At 38.7% G+C, this 15,156-nt stretch overlaps 1 protein-coding gene across 1 annotated transcript; it reads left to right on the top strand.

Annotated features, from left to right (window-relative positions):
• Positions 1-1,770: 1,770 nt before the first annotated feature.
• CPB2 (carboxypeptidase B2) lies at positions 1,771-14,444 on the top strand. Its single transcript, XM_079308192.1, has 11 exons — positions 1,771-1,899; positions 5,157-5,232; positions 6,777-6,901; positions 6,993-7,101; positions 7,615-7,716; positions 8,262-8,366; positions 10,889-11,005; positions 11,450-11,540; positions 12,751-12,953; positions 13,970-14,054; positions 14,178-14,444. Exons 1-11 carry the CDS (start codon positions 1,823-1,825, stop codon positions 14,360-14,362), a joined length of 1,275 nt encoding a protein of 424 aa, XP_079164318.1. The 5' UTR covers positions 1,771-1,822; the 3' UTR covers positions 14,363-14,444.
• The last annotated feature ends 712 nt before the right edge of the window (positions 14,445-15,156 follow it).

Raw genomic sequence — 15,156 nt, 5'->3', positions numbered from 1 at the left:
AGGAATAATTAATCCAAGTGCCGCAAAATCTTTGAACTCTGATAGAATTTTTGTCCTAGCAGCTCTTCACCAGGGAATGCTGACTCAGCAGAAGTGAAAAGGATTGCTGGAAATGATCAGTTTTGATGAATTTCCCAATTAGAGAAAAAATAATTTGTTAAAGAAAGTGGATTTCAAATCTCCTCAAATTCAACTAAAACTTCATCTTGCAGCAGTTTCTAAATTCAACCTATTTCCTCCAGGTTTTCAAAACAGAGTGTAGAAATGCAAGTTAATTTTCAATAAAATAATTAAAACGCCTTAAAAAAATCAAGAAACAGTTAAAATTTTCAAAATGAAATATTTTTATTAACTCAATTGTTTTAATAGTTGCCCTTCACAGCATTTTTTTAGACTGCATTTTTCTTCACAGATAATCTGGGAAATATTCCCAAGGTTCTCAGAAGTCCTTGGAGGACATTAAGAGATTAACTGCAGCAGGTAGAGTTTCCTCAAACACCTTTTTTTTTCCCCTTTCTGTATGAAACATTTCCTCTGCATTCCAGAAACCAAAAGCAAGTAGGAAATCAGTAGCTTTCAAACATTCTGTGAGCAGTCTTTTTGCAATAAACTGGAGAATCTACTAGAAAAGCAACCAACACCAAAAAAATGTCTTACAACTACTGTTTGTCTAAAACTTTATTTTTGGGTAGACAGCAGAAGGTGTTCTCTTTTCCCACTTAATTAACACCTTAAGACATGTAAAGATAGGATCCTTTCATTTCCTTCAATAAGAGCAACCCAACTCCATCAGCTTTTCAATCTCTTCTGTTACACCCAGCTCAGTAGATCAAATTTTTCTTTATATTTGTGCATGAAACATTTCCACATGAAAGAGTGTCTGGATGAGCAAGTTTCGTCTCCTATATTTTATTTTTATTTGACAGCTTCATTTTGCCTGTGTGAGGAAAGAACATCTGAACCATTGGTTTAAAAATCAACCCTTCTGGCACACTGCCCTTGCTAGAATGGCCTCTGTACCTCATCAGAACTTCCTATTTGTTTGAACAACAACTAGAAAAGACAAAATAAGAACTAAAATATCTATATAAGGCATCAGTGGTTTCACTTCTCATGAGCTTTCTTTGCCTTTCCTTTTGGTGTCCAGGCTGTGCTCAGCTCCAGTTTGGGGATTTTCAGTGTTGGTGTATTTTCACAGGGACATGAACCCCAGCATACTGGGAAAAATTAATGATAATGAGATGAAGAGCCACTTGTACTTTTTCTTGAAAAGTAATCCTTATGACAACACTAAGGAAAACACATGGATGTCAAAGCATGATAAAAATATAGGTCTCACTTGTTCCTTTTTTTCTCTGCTAGAAAAATAAGCTTTCCTTTTTGGAATTTTTCTGTTTGGACTTAACCTCATTCCCACTGCAGTGAATCAGATTCATGCTTGGCTCTGATGTCTTATGAGAGAGCTGGATGCACAGCATGCTGCTGGATGTCAACAAATATTAGAGGATTAAAAAAGCTTTGTGCTTGTCCTTTCTTATGTCTGTGATTCGTAGCTGCAATAAAATAAAAGGCTGAGATGACAAAGTGATTTGTCAATATGAAAATGTCCAAAATGTATTTTATCCTCTGTACATGGACGACATCAGTATGAGCAGCACCTCCCCAGGGAGCTCTGTCATATTGACTTAGCCACCAGGAGCTAGGGGTTGAAATGAGAGGCAGTATTAAATTTTAACTACTCTTTAAATAACATTTTTAAAATCAATAACGTGGGTCCTGAACCCTCGGCTTTCCTATTGCATTTGGTTTTATTGTGGATGCAATGAAGATGAAGTTTTACCTGTTCTTTTTTAGCCTTTTTATCTTGGTTCCAGAGAAGCATGTCTTCACTATTCCAAGGTAAATATCTACTGATGATGCTGGGTGTTCTAGTGTGTGGTGTGTGGGACAGGGAAAGTATTGATGCAAAATAATTCCAAGTTGCATGAGAAAACATTTGTCAAAGGCTGACATATATTTATTGCCCTTGTAATTGGATACATGGTTCAATTTAACATAAAGATGGTGGGGGAAATGAAATTATTTTAAGTCTTCTTTGCATCCATAAATCCTATGTTTTTAATCATGTTAAGACTACTCTTTTTGGTCTAAGTGCAAATCAATTCTGTTCATTCAGTACTTTTGAAAGCCAATAAAGGGCATTTTGAAACCTAATGGGAAAAAATAATTTGCTTCATTTGCCTAAAAACAAGATCTTAAATGAATTACTTCTTGAGGTAGAAAGAGAAACCATTTCAGAAAGTGCTAACAATCTGTTTTCTTTCCAAAGCAGCTTTTATGATGGTTTTTCCAGGCATAAATCACTTTTGAATAACCATTTGGTATTTGTACAATGTTTCAGAAACAGCTTTATTGTTACCTATTGATAAACTTCCCAAATGCCCTGAAACCAAATGCTTTCTTAAAACATGAGAACATATGTCAGAGATGAAGACAGGCAAAATGCTTTTGTTTTCTGCAAGTACCACTGGTTTAAAAACCTTAAATGTTTCAATAAGTAGAACCAAAAGGATAAGTTCCTCATGTGGTGATTTTAAGCAAAGCTGAACAACCTAGGATTAAATATAACCTGGTCCCAGAACTAAAATATCTGCACAAATAAAATGTGAATTATTTCTTGTATCCCTTCTGTGAATTTGCACCACTCTGCAGACCTCTGGCTGAACACTACTGAGCTCATGCCTTAAAAAGAGGATCTTTCCTCTCCCTTTGTGTAGCAATCATATTTTGTTGTGGATTGCTATTGAGGTGGGAGGGTTAAAGTAAGGGGAAACAAATGTGGTTTCAGGTGAATTCAGTGGAACAATATTGCTCTGTGCTACTTGAAGACTTAATTTATTTCATGTTTAAACAGAAAACTGAATATCTGACTCTTGAAGAATAATATGGTGTTTCCCACTGTAAAGCAAGAGCCTAACCCCCCCAGTCCCAGTTACAAAAATGGTTAAATAATAAGATTTATCTGACTAGATAGAATTTTTACACAGCTTTGCATAGGAACAAGTCCCCTTCACCTTTCTGTATGGCTAGTGGGGAAAAATATGTGTATTTAGAAGGCAATTCATGTCAGGTTAGCATACACATCTAAATTAGCTCAGGTTAACCTGGCCCCTAAAGTGTCTGTTTCTTTAGTAAGATGGTTCCTAGCTCAGGTGAAGATATAAAAGCCATCTAAAATTAATTGAAATGTATCTTACTTGCTTACAGGGTAAGATCAGAGTATTGTAGTGTGAGGATGGCAGCTGGACTTCTACCACGAGGTAAAAGGGAAAAGATACAGGAAACAGGGACAGAGCCAGTGGGACTGGAGAAGGGAATGAGAAGGATCTTTTCAACGACAAACTGAAAGCAAACAGGGAAGGAGGGCATGAGAACAGAGAGAAGTGTGTTTAGGATGACCAGGTCCAGCTGAACAGGGGCAGCAGGCAAGGAAGCTGGGAGCAGAGGGCTGATTCTGAGCTTGCTAAAAGGGTAATAACTAAAGTTTTTGTCTGGATGTTTTCTACTAAGAGTGGGGAAGAAGATAGATGAAAGAGGGTATAATGCCAAAGCAAAGCAGGGGAACTGAGAAGAGCAACAACTACAGATCTGGCTGTTAATACTCACCACACTGAAGTACAGGGGCAGAATTTTGATCAGTTTATTCAGTGGATTCAGGTCCTATCACGACAGCTAGAGAGGAATCCTAACACCTGTTCAGTATTTCCCACACTTGGATGAAATATTTGTGCAACAAACAGTGGGGTACAAGTCCACATCAACTTCCTTATTATGGTGCTCTCAGGCTGTGGGAATCATGCAATGAAACCAGATGCAGATGGACTTTTCTCGGCTCTTGTGTGAAAAGACTCCCTCAGCTATGAGAAGACATTCATTTATAATTAGCCTCAAACACTTACTTCAGAGTGCACTTACCTAAAGAAATAGGCAAACTGCCCACCTTGCCTATTCCAGGCTGCTTTTTGATGTCCTGTCAAATGATGGTGGAGGCAAAAATAAGGTTGGCATGTTGTTGGTTCTGCATGAGAAACAACAATGATTGCTTGGAGCCTGACTAAAAGTAAAGATGAATCACCTGGTAGCCAGATACTGTCAGGTTTCTGCTTGAAATCAGTCACAGCAACAAGCTGTGACAATCATGTTATGCTGCTTGAAAACCTAGTTTTGAGAGCCCTGCCTGTTTCCTTTTCAGGACAGTCTTTGCAGACAGGGCTGGCAGGGACTTTGATCATGCCTGCTTTATATGGTACAAGCAGTTCCAGCACGTTATTAGATGGCTGAGAGCCACCCCAGCCCAGGAAATAGAAAGAGGGGTCTGACATTCTCCTGAGTCTCCTTCTTCTACACACACTAATTATTTTAATTATCATCCAATGAAATTTTTAACTACATAACTTGCTGGACACTGATGATCAGGACTCAATGCAGTGTGCTATTTTTCTTTCCAGAAAGTGAATTTCACTTCTGTCACCAACAGAGGGGTCAGGCATGGAGTAGCTGGGAAGAATCATGTCATGTACAGTATGTCCAGACCACAGTTTTCAAATAGAAGGGGAATATAAGTTACTGGGCAAAGATGGGGAGGATAGTGGAGCAGACCATCTGAAACAATACCAGCAGAAGGACACAAATGAGGACACCAGAAAAACTTGACTGAAGTAGAAATGCACATCTACAGAACATCATGTTTGGCTTTTGCCAAATCTTTTGGCAGACTAGAAAGGCTGATGTCTCTGCTGAATGGTGACTGAGAAACTCAGGGGACAATAGGAGAGCCATCTTCCTGTTCTCAGCTAGTTTCCAGCTGCTGCTGCTGCACTGTGGATTAGATGGGGCTGATGGCTGTGGTGCTGGTCCAGCACCAGCAGTGTTCAGCAGTAAATACTGGCTACCAAAGCCCTGCACCATCTCTTTCATGGATTTTACTGACTGGCAGATGCAGAGGCTGGAACCAGATTCAGCATCTTCACTATTGGATCATCTTTGGGTTCACAGCAGCCAAGGCAGGGAAGATGAGAGGCCAAGCCTACTTCACTCTTGCAAGAACTGGAGCTGCTCCATGTACCTGTGCTTTACCTAATACCCTTGTTTTTCAGGGATGAAGTTCTGTGGGCTCTCCCACAAACCGATGAACAAGTTGAAGCTCTTCAGGATTTACTGAACACCACTGAGGTAAACAGATTATTCTGTCTCTGAATTTTAGGCCAAATTTTCCCCAAGTGCCCTAATACTGCTTCTCCCTCCCAAGAAAGATCTATCTCACTTCCATTCATTTGTTGTAATACATCAACTCAGGAAATGCTTGGTTTTCATTTCTCATTACCTTCTGATTTACACGAGAAGACCCCTCCATAATGCTTCAGTAATTAATTATATTGGAGCTCATATTTCTGCAATTGGTTTTGTGTATTAAGGCACTGCAAAACTGACAGAACACCAACACACAGTAAGTAGAAATACATTTGCTAGGGAACCTCAGTACTTTTGACCAGTGTGATCTTGACCTATATGGCTTGCACACTTTTGAAGATCAGGATTAGAATTTTGTGGTATTTTTTAAGGTAGCATCTAGAAGATTAAAATGACTTAAACAATACTTTGAATTATTATTGCTTCAATGTTTTATTAGATAAAGGAGTATTTAACTAAATTGAGACCTCTCTTCCTCTTCACTGTAATTCTTCACTTTCTTGTACACAGGAGCCCCAAGAAGTCAGGAAGAAGTGTAGCACATTTAATGCAAAGAGGCTTGTGGTGGTTTTTTCCAAGCCATTTATGGGAATATGCAAACCAAACATTTTTCATGGGCTATATACTGGCAATTGAGCAAGCTATAAGAAAAAAGCAGAATGGGAATTGCAAAAGGGAAGGCAATAGGAAAGGGAAAGGAGAAGGGGAAGGGTAGACACAAGCAGTACCTCCCAACCAATTTTAATGGTTACCATTTATCATTCAAACAATATTCATTGTGCAATTGAATCATAAAGAAAAAAAAAACAACCTAAAACCCTACTGTCTGGTGACTTCATGCTGTATGTATCCAAGGATTATGCTGGCTTTTTTCACTCTCTAATTTTATGCCTAATTTACTGCTAACTGTCACCCCTAGATCTTTTTGTATTATTGGTTCTGAAGGTTGTCTTTTATTGAATATGTTGGCATCTGATTTTACTATTGAAAAATATTTAATTTTACCAAGAATAATCTTATTTTCTTACTTTTCTCCAAATTTCTAATATCTGTATTTCTTCTTCAATTTGACTTACATTCAAACCCCTTCTGGCACTTATTTCCTCCTTGATCAAAGTCATCAGAGAGTACAATAACTACAAAGACTGGTCTGATCATCATTAATTCTCCAAATACCCTCAGGGAAAATAACTCTCAGCAGACTTGAAAACATGTAACATAACAACCAGCTAAATATATCTATTATACTAGAAATACTATCTCAGAAAAGGTTATGTTCTTGTCTTTGATCTTGATTTATGAATTTCTGTGCAGAAGTCATTATAAGCCTTGCTTAAATACACACATTTCATTTCCAGAAGTAGCAGAATGCTACATATCACAAGGAACATTAAACTGCTTGTTGCGAGCAGTCTCTTAAATTGAAAACATATGCTTTGATTTTTTTCAAAATGCTTATTAAATGTTAGTAAGAATATTTTTGTTTCCTCAGAAAAAAAAAAAAAAAGTTTTTGGAAATTTTGTAGGTCATTCTCTGGCAGCCTGTTGTGGTTGAAAACATCAAGAAGGACAGAGAAGTCCATTTCTATGTCAGGGCATCCAACACAAATAGCATAAAAGAACAGTTAAGGCAACTGACCATCCAACACAAGTATGTATTTTTTATTTGTTGTCATTAATGATTCTGTAAAGTTGTTTGTCATTTATTTAACAGGAGGTTGTGCTCTTCCTTTGTTATTCAGAGTCTTGATGGAAGATGTTCAAGGAATTATTGAAAAACAGACTATCAATAACACAGTCAATCCTCGTGGGTCCTCCTCATACTATGAAAACTACCATTCAATGAAAGAAGTAAGCTACTTTTGTTGTGAACATCTGTAGATGCAAAGGGTGAAATTTGTCTCATGGTTGAGAATGGGGATAAAGGGAAATAAATCATCAGCAGTTAATAATTACCACTGTATTGCTCAACAAGTAAGAGTTCTATTTATTGTAATGCTTTCATAGAGATAGAAGCACCAGACAAAATCTTTCATACATGTATTGCCTCAAACTGTCATTCAAAGGCAGCAAATACAGAGCAAAATGAATTCACAAAACAAACATGTAAATATTTAGAACATGAAAGCAATAACAATTTAAACAAATAGAACTAAACATGATTTTCAGGACTACATTTGAACTGTGTTGTGACTTGCTGTTTAACAAAATTAGTCAGGCAAGTCATAAATGGGTTGTATTATTAGTTTTTCTTTACCATCAGATAAAAATTTTGGGAGGTAGAATGAATTTAAGTCTAGACTACTTTCAGGGATGAAGGAAAACAACAGAGAGAAGATCCACTTGCTAACTTTGCCCTTGCAGATCTATCGTTGGATGGAGGAAGTAGTGAAAGTCCACTCTGATCTCCTCCAGAAAATATATATTGGATCATCCTATGAAAAACGACCACTTTATGTTCTGAAGGTACATCTTGTGACTTACTGCAAAAACTTGCCAAGTATTACTGTAAGCAAATTATGGGGTTTGGCCATTTTCTTGAATCTATACATACATTCTTATTTTTTGTGCTTTCTAGAAGCTTCCTAAGTTGTTCTAGTAAGATGCACTCCTGTTGCTAATGCATTTGACAGGATTAGGCATTTTTCTGGGTCACAAGGGAGTTACCACATCTAGGCCATCATCCAAAGGCATGAAACACTGGCACAGTGGATACCCTCCTCTGTTGACAATGAAGCCAATCTAGTTTGTTGCCCTGCACAGCTGATGGCAGACTCACCTGAACTCAGATCTTGCTGTAGTCTTGGTGCCTGTGTTAGGACTTTGCTAGCAGCCTGAATGTGGCTCTCTGGCTGTATGCAAATCTCACCAATGGCTGCATCCTGGCCCAGGATCTCAGCTCTCCTTACAAAACAGATGCTTCTTCTTCCATCTTGGTTACCTTTTCACTTCCACTTTTATATGGCACCCTCTACAATGGTGACATTTGAATGCACTCTCTCTTTTGTCAGATTTCTAAAAGCATGGAAAAATCAAAAAATGCCATATGGATTGACTGTGGTATCCACGCTAGAGAATGGATTTCTCCAGCCTTTTGCCTGTGGTTCGTAGGTCATGTGAGTACATAATCAGATCTGATTACTGTTTTCAAAGCAAAGCAAAAAGTCTTGCTGCCAATTTGCCTTCATCCAATTGCATTCTAGGATCCATAAAACTTTAATTTATTTACTCCCACAACACCAGCACATGATATTTGTGTCTAAGCTGCAAGCATAGCAGTATGTGTGCATGTCAGTAGATAAGGGTATGTGTGTGAGAGAAAGCAAACGTCATTGGGAGTGAATGTAAAGGAGCTAAAATGTATTATCATGTATGAAAGAAACCTCAAAGCATGTGCAGCAAATTCAACAGAGACATTTATTGTTATGAATGGTCAGGGATGGAGAGGGCATGCCAGGAGAAGCACGTGTTTGGTAATCTGCTGGGGCTGTGTCTTCACGGCCACGTGAATTCCAGGAGTGGTCTTGGCTCTGAGTCACACAGCACATGGTGACTTGTGTCCATATTACTGCAAATGGCACTGCTGGAGCAGGTCAGAAGACACACAGGGTAAGCTCAAGTTGTCCTACAACCCTTGGCTCTTCCCTACATGCCTTCCTAGAGCAATAGGTACCCCACTCCTGCCTGCTCTAGATATGGCACAGCTCCATACCAGCAATCCACTGGCTGTGAGGTGTCACCTACTCCCATGTCTGTTGTTAGTACTCCTCCTGCCTCCATGTTTTACATCTGTGCTCCTGGCTTTTTTTCTGGATCTGCAGAGAATAAAGCCACATAAGCCACTTTCTTCTGAAGGTATTGTCCCTGCTAGTGACACCCCCATGTCAGCCCTCCAGAATATGGCCAACAACTGGTCCAGCTGTAATACCAGTTCATGGGAACTACAAAATCATTGATGGGTTGAGCCTGTAGATTAATCACTGATGGGATGGGCTTAGATTAACCAGCTTTGATGTGTAGCCATGGACAAACAGACATTATCTTTAGTATTTTTATTATCTACACTGCTCAGGAAAGGGAACAAAGGTGCAGCAAAAGAAGCAACATCCACAGTTTACAACTGGATTTTAAAATACATTTCCTTGGTCTTTCTGAACTTCAGGCATCTCTGCTTAACTCCTTATGCTGAGCTGCTGACCCAGTCCTTGGTATGGACCAGGAAAAGGTTTCTGAGGCCTTTTTAGCCCAGACAAGGTTGCCCATCTTGCTCAGTTAATGTTATGAGGCATTATTTATTATTACTTTACCACAAAAGCAAAGTTCACAGTAAAAACAAACTAGATGACACTGAGACTTTACAGTCACTAGTGGTCGAGTCAGAGAAACAACATAGAGGAGTCTTTGATATGTGAATTGTGATTTGGCCATGATGGAACTACATAATATGGATGATGATGGTGATAATTACAGCAATAAAAAAAATTTAATTTTTGTCATCAGTCACAATCATAAAATCTCAATGTCTAAAACATTTGAAAGGATATTGCAGGAGTTAGGGACAAATACAGCTGAATCTACCTTGTGACCCACTGATAAATCCAGCTTTCAAGGTTCCACTGTATAGAAATGCATTTGTCCTTTTCATGATGCTCCAAATAATTACCAACTGAGCTGTCATTTTGCCAGTGACAAGTCCCTGCAGCATTTTTCAGAAGTAACAAGCTGAACATTTAGGTTCTCCATCCCTTTGATCTAATCTACATGGTTTAAATTCAAATTTTGTTTCTACATCTCTTCATGAAGCAACATTTAAAAATCTGACATTAATACACATCTGCACAGATAGACTAAAATCATCAGCTCTTCCTAGCAAATCCTAGGCATTCTTTATAATGGGTCCACTTTTTATAATTTAATTTTGTCATTAAGATTGTAGAAAGATTGACATTTCTCATTTAGTCAAAGGAAATCTATCGCCTGAGGACAACTAGGAAGGATTTACAATGAAAGAAGGTGATCTAAGTAAGGCATGAAAGAAAAAAAAAAGGATGATGAAGGACTTAGTCTATTCTAATAGTAACAAACTCACTTATCTAGATTAAAATTTATTTCTTTGTCATGGACTAACAACCATGTTTGGTATCACTAAAGCCTTCAAAATGAGCTGTGAGGCAAAATCACCAATGTAGATCTTACTGACTCTTGTCATGCAGTTGCATTAAACTCACAAAGCAACCAGAATAAATAGTGTTATGTACAGCAGCCATTTGAACTATTTCTTTTTATTTTGGGGCTTGCTGTATTTTGAGCAGGAGGGAGGGTTTCTACTACTTACATAGGCAGCAAAAGCTCAAACCTTCCTATTAATAGGCTTCATTTCTGTCTCATGATTACCCACAAACTCTAAAGGACTGCAGTGTATCTGACTGACTGCATCAATTTCTCCTCCTGGCACTTCTGAGCAGAGAGCTACTTTGCTATTTAACCATTTTCATTCTGTAATGAACCCTATCAGACTCAGGTAGACTGCTCTGACAATTGCACAATTATTTTACACATACCACCAGGTACCTTTGTAGGAAGGTGAGAAAAATAACCATTACAAATGCTTTTAATATGTTTCCCATGTGCTTTATAGGCAATCCATGTGCGTGAGAGGGACCAGATCATGACAACCCTTCTGGAGCACTTTGATTTCTACATCATGCCTGTGATAAACGTGGATGGCTATGAGTACACGTGGAGCCACCCCTCTGTATGTAGACCTTTTTTGACAGGTTGTGCAAGGTACTGATTTGCTATTTATGGGAATTATTGTACATGGTTAGGACATAGTTTTCATCCTGGAACTGCACACCCCAAACTCTTATGTGCTTGCAATTTCTGCATCTTTGCCCACAGAAAGTGGATTTGTGCTCCTAAACTCACATACCTATCCAAACTGTATGTCTTCTCCCCTCCTTCCACAGTCCAAATTCCATTGAAATCAGAATGTGATCACTTCTGATCCTACCCAACATTTCCTCTTATCATCCAGCCTTGCTGGCAAGCAGACTGTGGTTTTAGAATCTTCCTTGGTCTTTACTAGTAGAGGACTGTAGAGGCACAAGTGGGATGTCACATTTAACTAACCAGGGAGGTGGCACATTGCCTTTTCCAGCATTTTTCCCTGAACATGGCTGTGTGTCTCTTTCCACAGAATCGGATGTGGAGAAAAAGCCGTTCCTCACATGGTAACAGCAAGTGCATTGGTACTGACATGAACAGGAATTTTGATGCACACTGGTGTGGTAGGGCATACTTTTCTTCTTATTTTACTCCTGACTCACTTTAGGCCTTTATATTTCTTTATTTTGAAAACATTTTCATCTACTGTTCTGCAAAGTTAATACAAAGACAAATGCAGCTGAGTATGTGTTATGAACTGGTGAAAACTTTCCCAGCTTTAGATAACTTTGTGGGACTCAGGATTGTTCATCCCCAGATGACACACCATGGGATAATCTCTTCCCAGCACAATAGAGCCCCTCACATCACAATATGACACACCTGGGGGAGGCTGTTGGTGGGAAGAAAGAAAGAAACAGGGAAGAGGTGGCCCTTGCCCTTTCACCCAAGGCCTGTTGTACACTATCCAGCTGAGTAGAAGTTCCACTGTGGTGTACAAACAGATCAGCTCAGTCATCAATACCTAGCTGACAAAGATTTTTTTGGCCCTTAGTGATTCTTATGAAGACTATACAATACTTGATTACTGCAGGCATTTTAGTACGTGACAAGTTTTTTTTCATATCTGCAGAATAGCTGCCGTAAAATGTTACCCTATAGATCAATCTGACTTCACTCAGTGCAGACACTAAAGTCCTACATGGATTTCAGTCATTCTAGCCCATTGCTAAACCATCCATGGCTGTTATATCATGGACATCATGCATGAAAAACATGTTGTTGGGTTGTTTTTTTTCATAAACACCAAAGATCTTGACTGCTTCTAGAAAGTTATTTGGTCTTATTCTGAAGAGACAATTTGACTTCTTGATAATTTGTTCCAGGGTTAATTTTTCTTTAAAAATTTCATTTTGATTTGTTTCCTCAGCTTCCCATTGGGAGTTTGCTTTCCCACAAGATTAAAAAATCATATAGAATTGCCTTTTTCCTGTAGTACTTCTAGATTTTAAGATGTGATCTCACAATCATGTGATGATTTTAAATGAAGCATATTCATCCTCTCCTCTAAGATTCCTTATCTAGTTTTTGAATACTTTTTTTTCTACAACTGCTTGATTGTTTGTAAGAGTATAATAGGTGAGAAATCCTGGTAGGCTCGCAGAGATTTCTGCAAGCATGCAAGTTCTTTCCATAGCATGGTGGAATCCATGATTTCTTTTGTATTAGCATCATAGTCTGCTCTTCCATTTCATACTCTTTCATTTTTCACGAACAGAAATGCAGAAGGAAAGAAGTAAAGGAGTAAAACTGTGCACTTTTTTTTGGCTAAAGGTCCAGGAGCATCTCACTTTGAGTGTCAGGAGACGTACTGTGGACCCTACCCAGAGTCTGAGCCTGAAGTGAAAGCACTGGCTCGCTTTGTCAGGGACCACAAAGACACCATTAAAGCCTACATAACCATGCACTCCTACTCCCAGTTGGTGCTGTTTCCATACTCTTACACCATGAACAAAAGCAAAGACCATGAGGAGCTGGTAAGTCTTCCCACCTCCTGAAGTTTCACACATTTCAGAAATATTCACCCAGCCTGGTTAGTGTGATAATGAGGGAATCACTGTGCTGTGAGGATCAAGAATTAGGAAATGTTTCTTGATGTTCTTAACATCTTTTAAAAGTCTGGGATGGTCTAGTAGTGTGTAAGTCAGTAAGCTGTTTCTGAAGGCTCCAGAAAAATGAAAGCATTTATTCCAGATTGATTATACATCAAAACACCTAATGTGTTGAAGGTGCTGCTAAAAGAGCAGTCCTGTTGTTCTGAACATCTTGAAAAGATATGTATGTGCAAATTCTTTATTATGTTGTATGGTTTATATAAACTCTGAAATTAATTGGATGTGTGACTCTTGTAAACACCCTGTCAAATATCTAAGCAATGAGGTATTCTGATGGACACTTTCTACTTTTATTAAGGCTTTTGCTTGGGATACTTTTTAAAAATTGTGTTAGTGGTAGGATGGAAAATATATCCTGCATATATAGAATTTTACTTTCTTGAACCACCAAATGACACAGTACAAACTCTCAGTGAAAAGAGCAGAGTTCTAAACAGAACAGTTACTCTTTGTAAAGCAGAGAGGTGCACTGATTCTGGGCATTTCATCCTTCTTCATGGCTTAAGATTAGTGTTCTCTCAATTAAAACATTTTCCTGCCATATTTGTCAATATTATTCAAATAAAGAGTAATTTAAATACCGTGGCAGAAAAGAAAAAAATATGAGATGAATGAGAATAAATGGTTTAACAACAGTTTACTGCCAAAAGTGGGGATAAGGTCCCATCTACACTTTTTATCTCTCTACAGCAGAAATGCAATCTGTAGTATGGGCATATGCTGAAAACTTGTACCACATTCAGTGGGTTTTCTAGAACCTTTTATATAATTATTTAACTAAAGTGAAATTTTGAGCACACTGTGAGTAAATTCTAACTGTGTACATATTACCCATAGTCACAAGGCCTTAAAGGGAACAATGTTTTGTTTAATTTCAGGAAAGTCTGGCACAGAAAGCAGCTGAAGCTATAAAGATGACAACTTGGAAAACTTACAAACCTGGTGCTGGTGCACAAACAATCTGTAAGTATGACTTTACTGCAATGAAAGGCATGACAGTACATCCTTGCTAGCATCAGAAGACAGCTTTTGAAGAGGAAATGTTCTGGTTTCAGGCAATTTTTCTATTTTTCCTTTCTCACATAGATCTAGCTCCTGGAGGGTCTGATGACTGGGCTTACGATCTTGGCATTAAGTATTCCTTTACCTTTGAGCTTCGTGACACAGGAACCCATGGATTTTTGCTTCCTCCTAGAGAAATCAAGCCAACGTGCTTAGAGGCACTTTCTGCTGTCAAAGAGATAGCTCAACACGTTCTACAAAATCTGTGATGTTGAATATAATTTATTCCAGCATGACTGCACTTAGTAACTTAAAAAAATGTAATAAAAACCCCTTGCTCCTTTATTAAAATTCTTTCCACGTAGGCAAAACCCCAGAATGACTGCACCCCTTGCATTTTAGAGCACATTGGTTTTTTTCAGCCATACTTTTACACCTATATCTACAGTGAGTGGTAGCTCATTGCACTGCAAGTATAATAGAGAGTATAAAGGGGAAAAAAGCACACATCCCACTAGATGGTAGAAACTCCAGGTGAAAGTGTCTCTGACTGACACACTGCAATCCATTCATAGAAAAGACTGACCATTTAGGTAATTTGCATTATTACAGGATTTTGTTACGAGAAAGCAACCCTACTTTTCATGTTTACTGTGAAATAGGAGGGCTGCTCCCAGCAAGGCGAGCACACACGAGTGGCCAAAGCAGCAAGTGTCAGCGGCCAGAGGCTGCTCCACTACTATCAGCCAAGTCCATTCACCTGTTGCAGCACAGCACCGGCCTCAAGAGACTGTAAGACCTTTGAAAGGTGACAGGACAAGGGGCGATGGTTTTAAACCAAAACTGGGCAGGTTCAGATTAAGAAAGAAGGTTATTTTACAATAAGGGTGGTGCGGCTCTGGTACAGAGTGCCCAGAGAGGTGGTGGATGGAAATATCTCTGGAAACATTTATGGATGGGCTGGATGGGGCTCTGAGCAACCTTGTTGAGTTGAAGATCAGGGAAACACAGATTCATTGAGTTTAGAAAAGACCTCTGGGATCACTGAGTCCAATCTACACCC

The sequence above is a fragment of the Erithacus rubecula genome (genome assembly GCF_903797595.1).
Source record: "Erithacus rubecula genome assembly, chromosome: 1".
Classification (NCBI taxonomy): domain Eukaryota; kingdom Metazoa; phylum Chordata; class Aves; order Passeriformes; family Muscicapidae; genus Erithacus; species Erithacus rubecula.
Note: the sequence above shows the minus strand (reverse complement) of the source record. Positions and strands in the feature narration are given on the sequence as shown.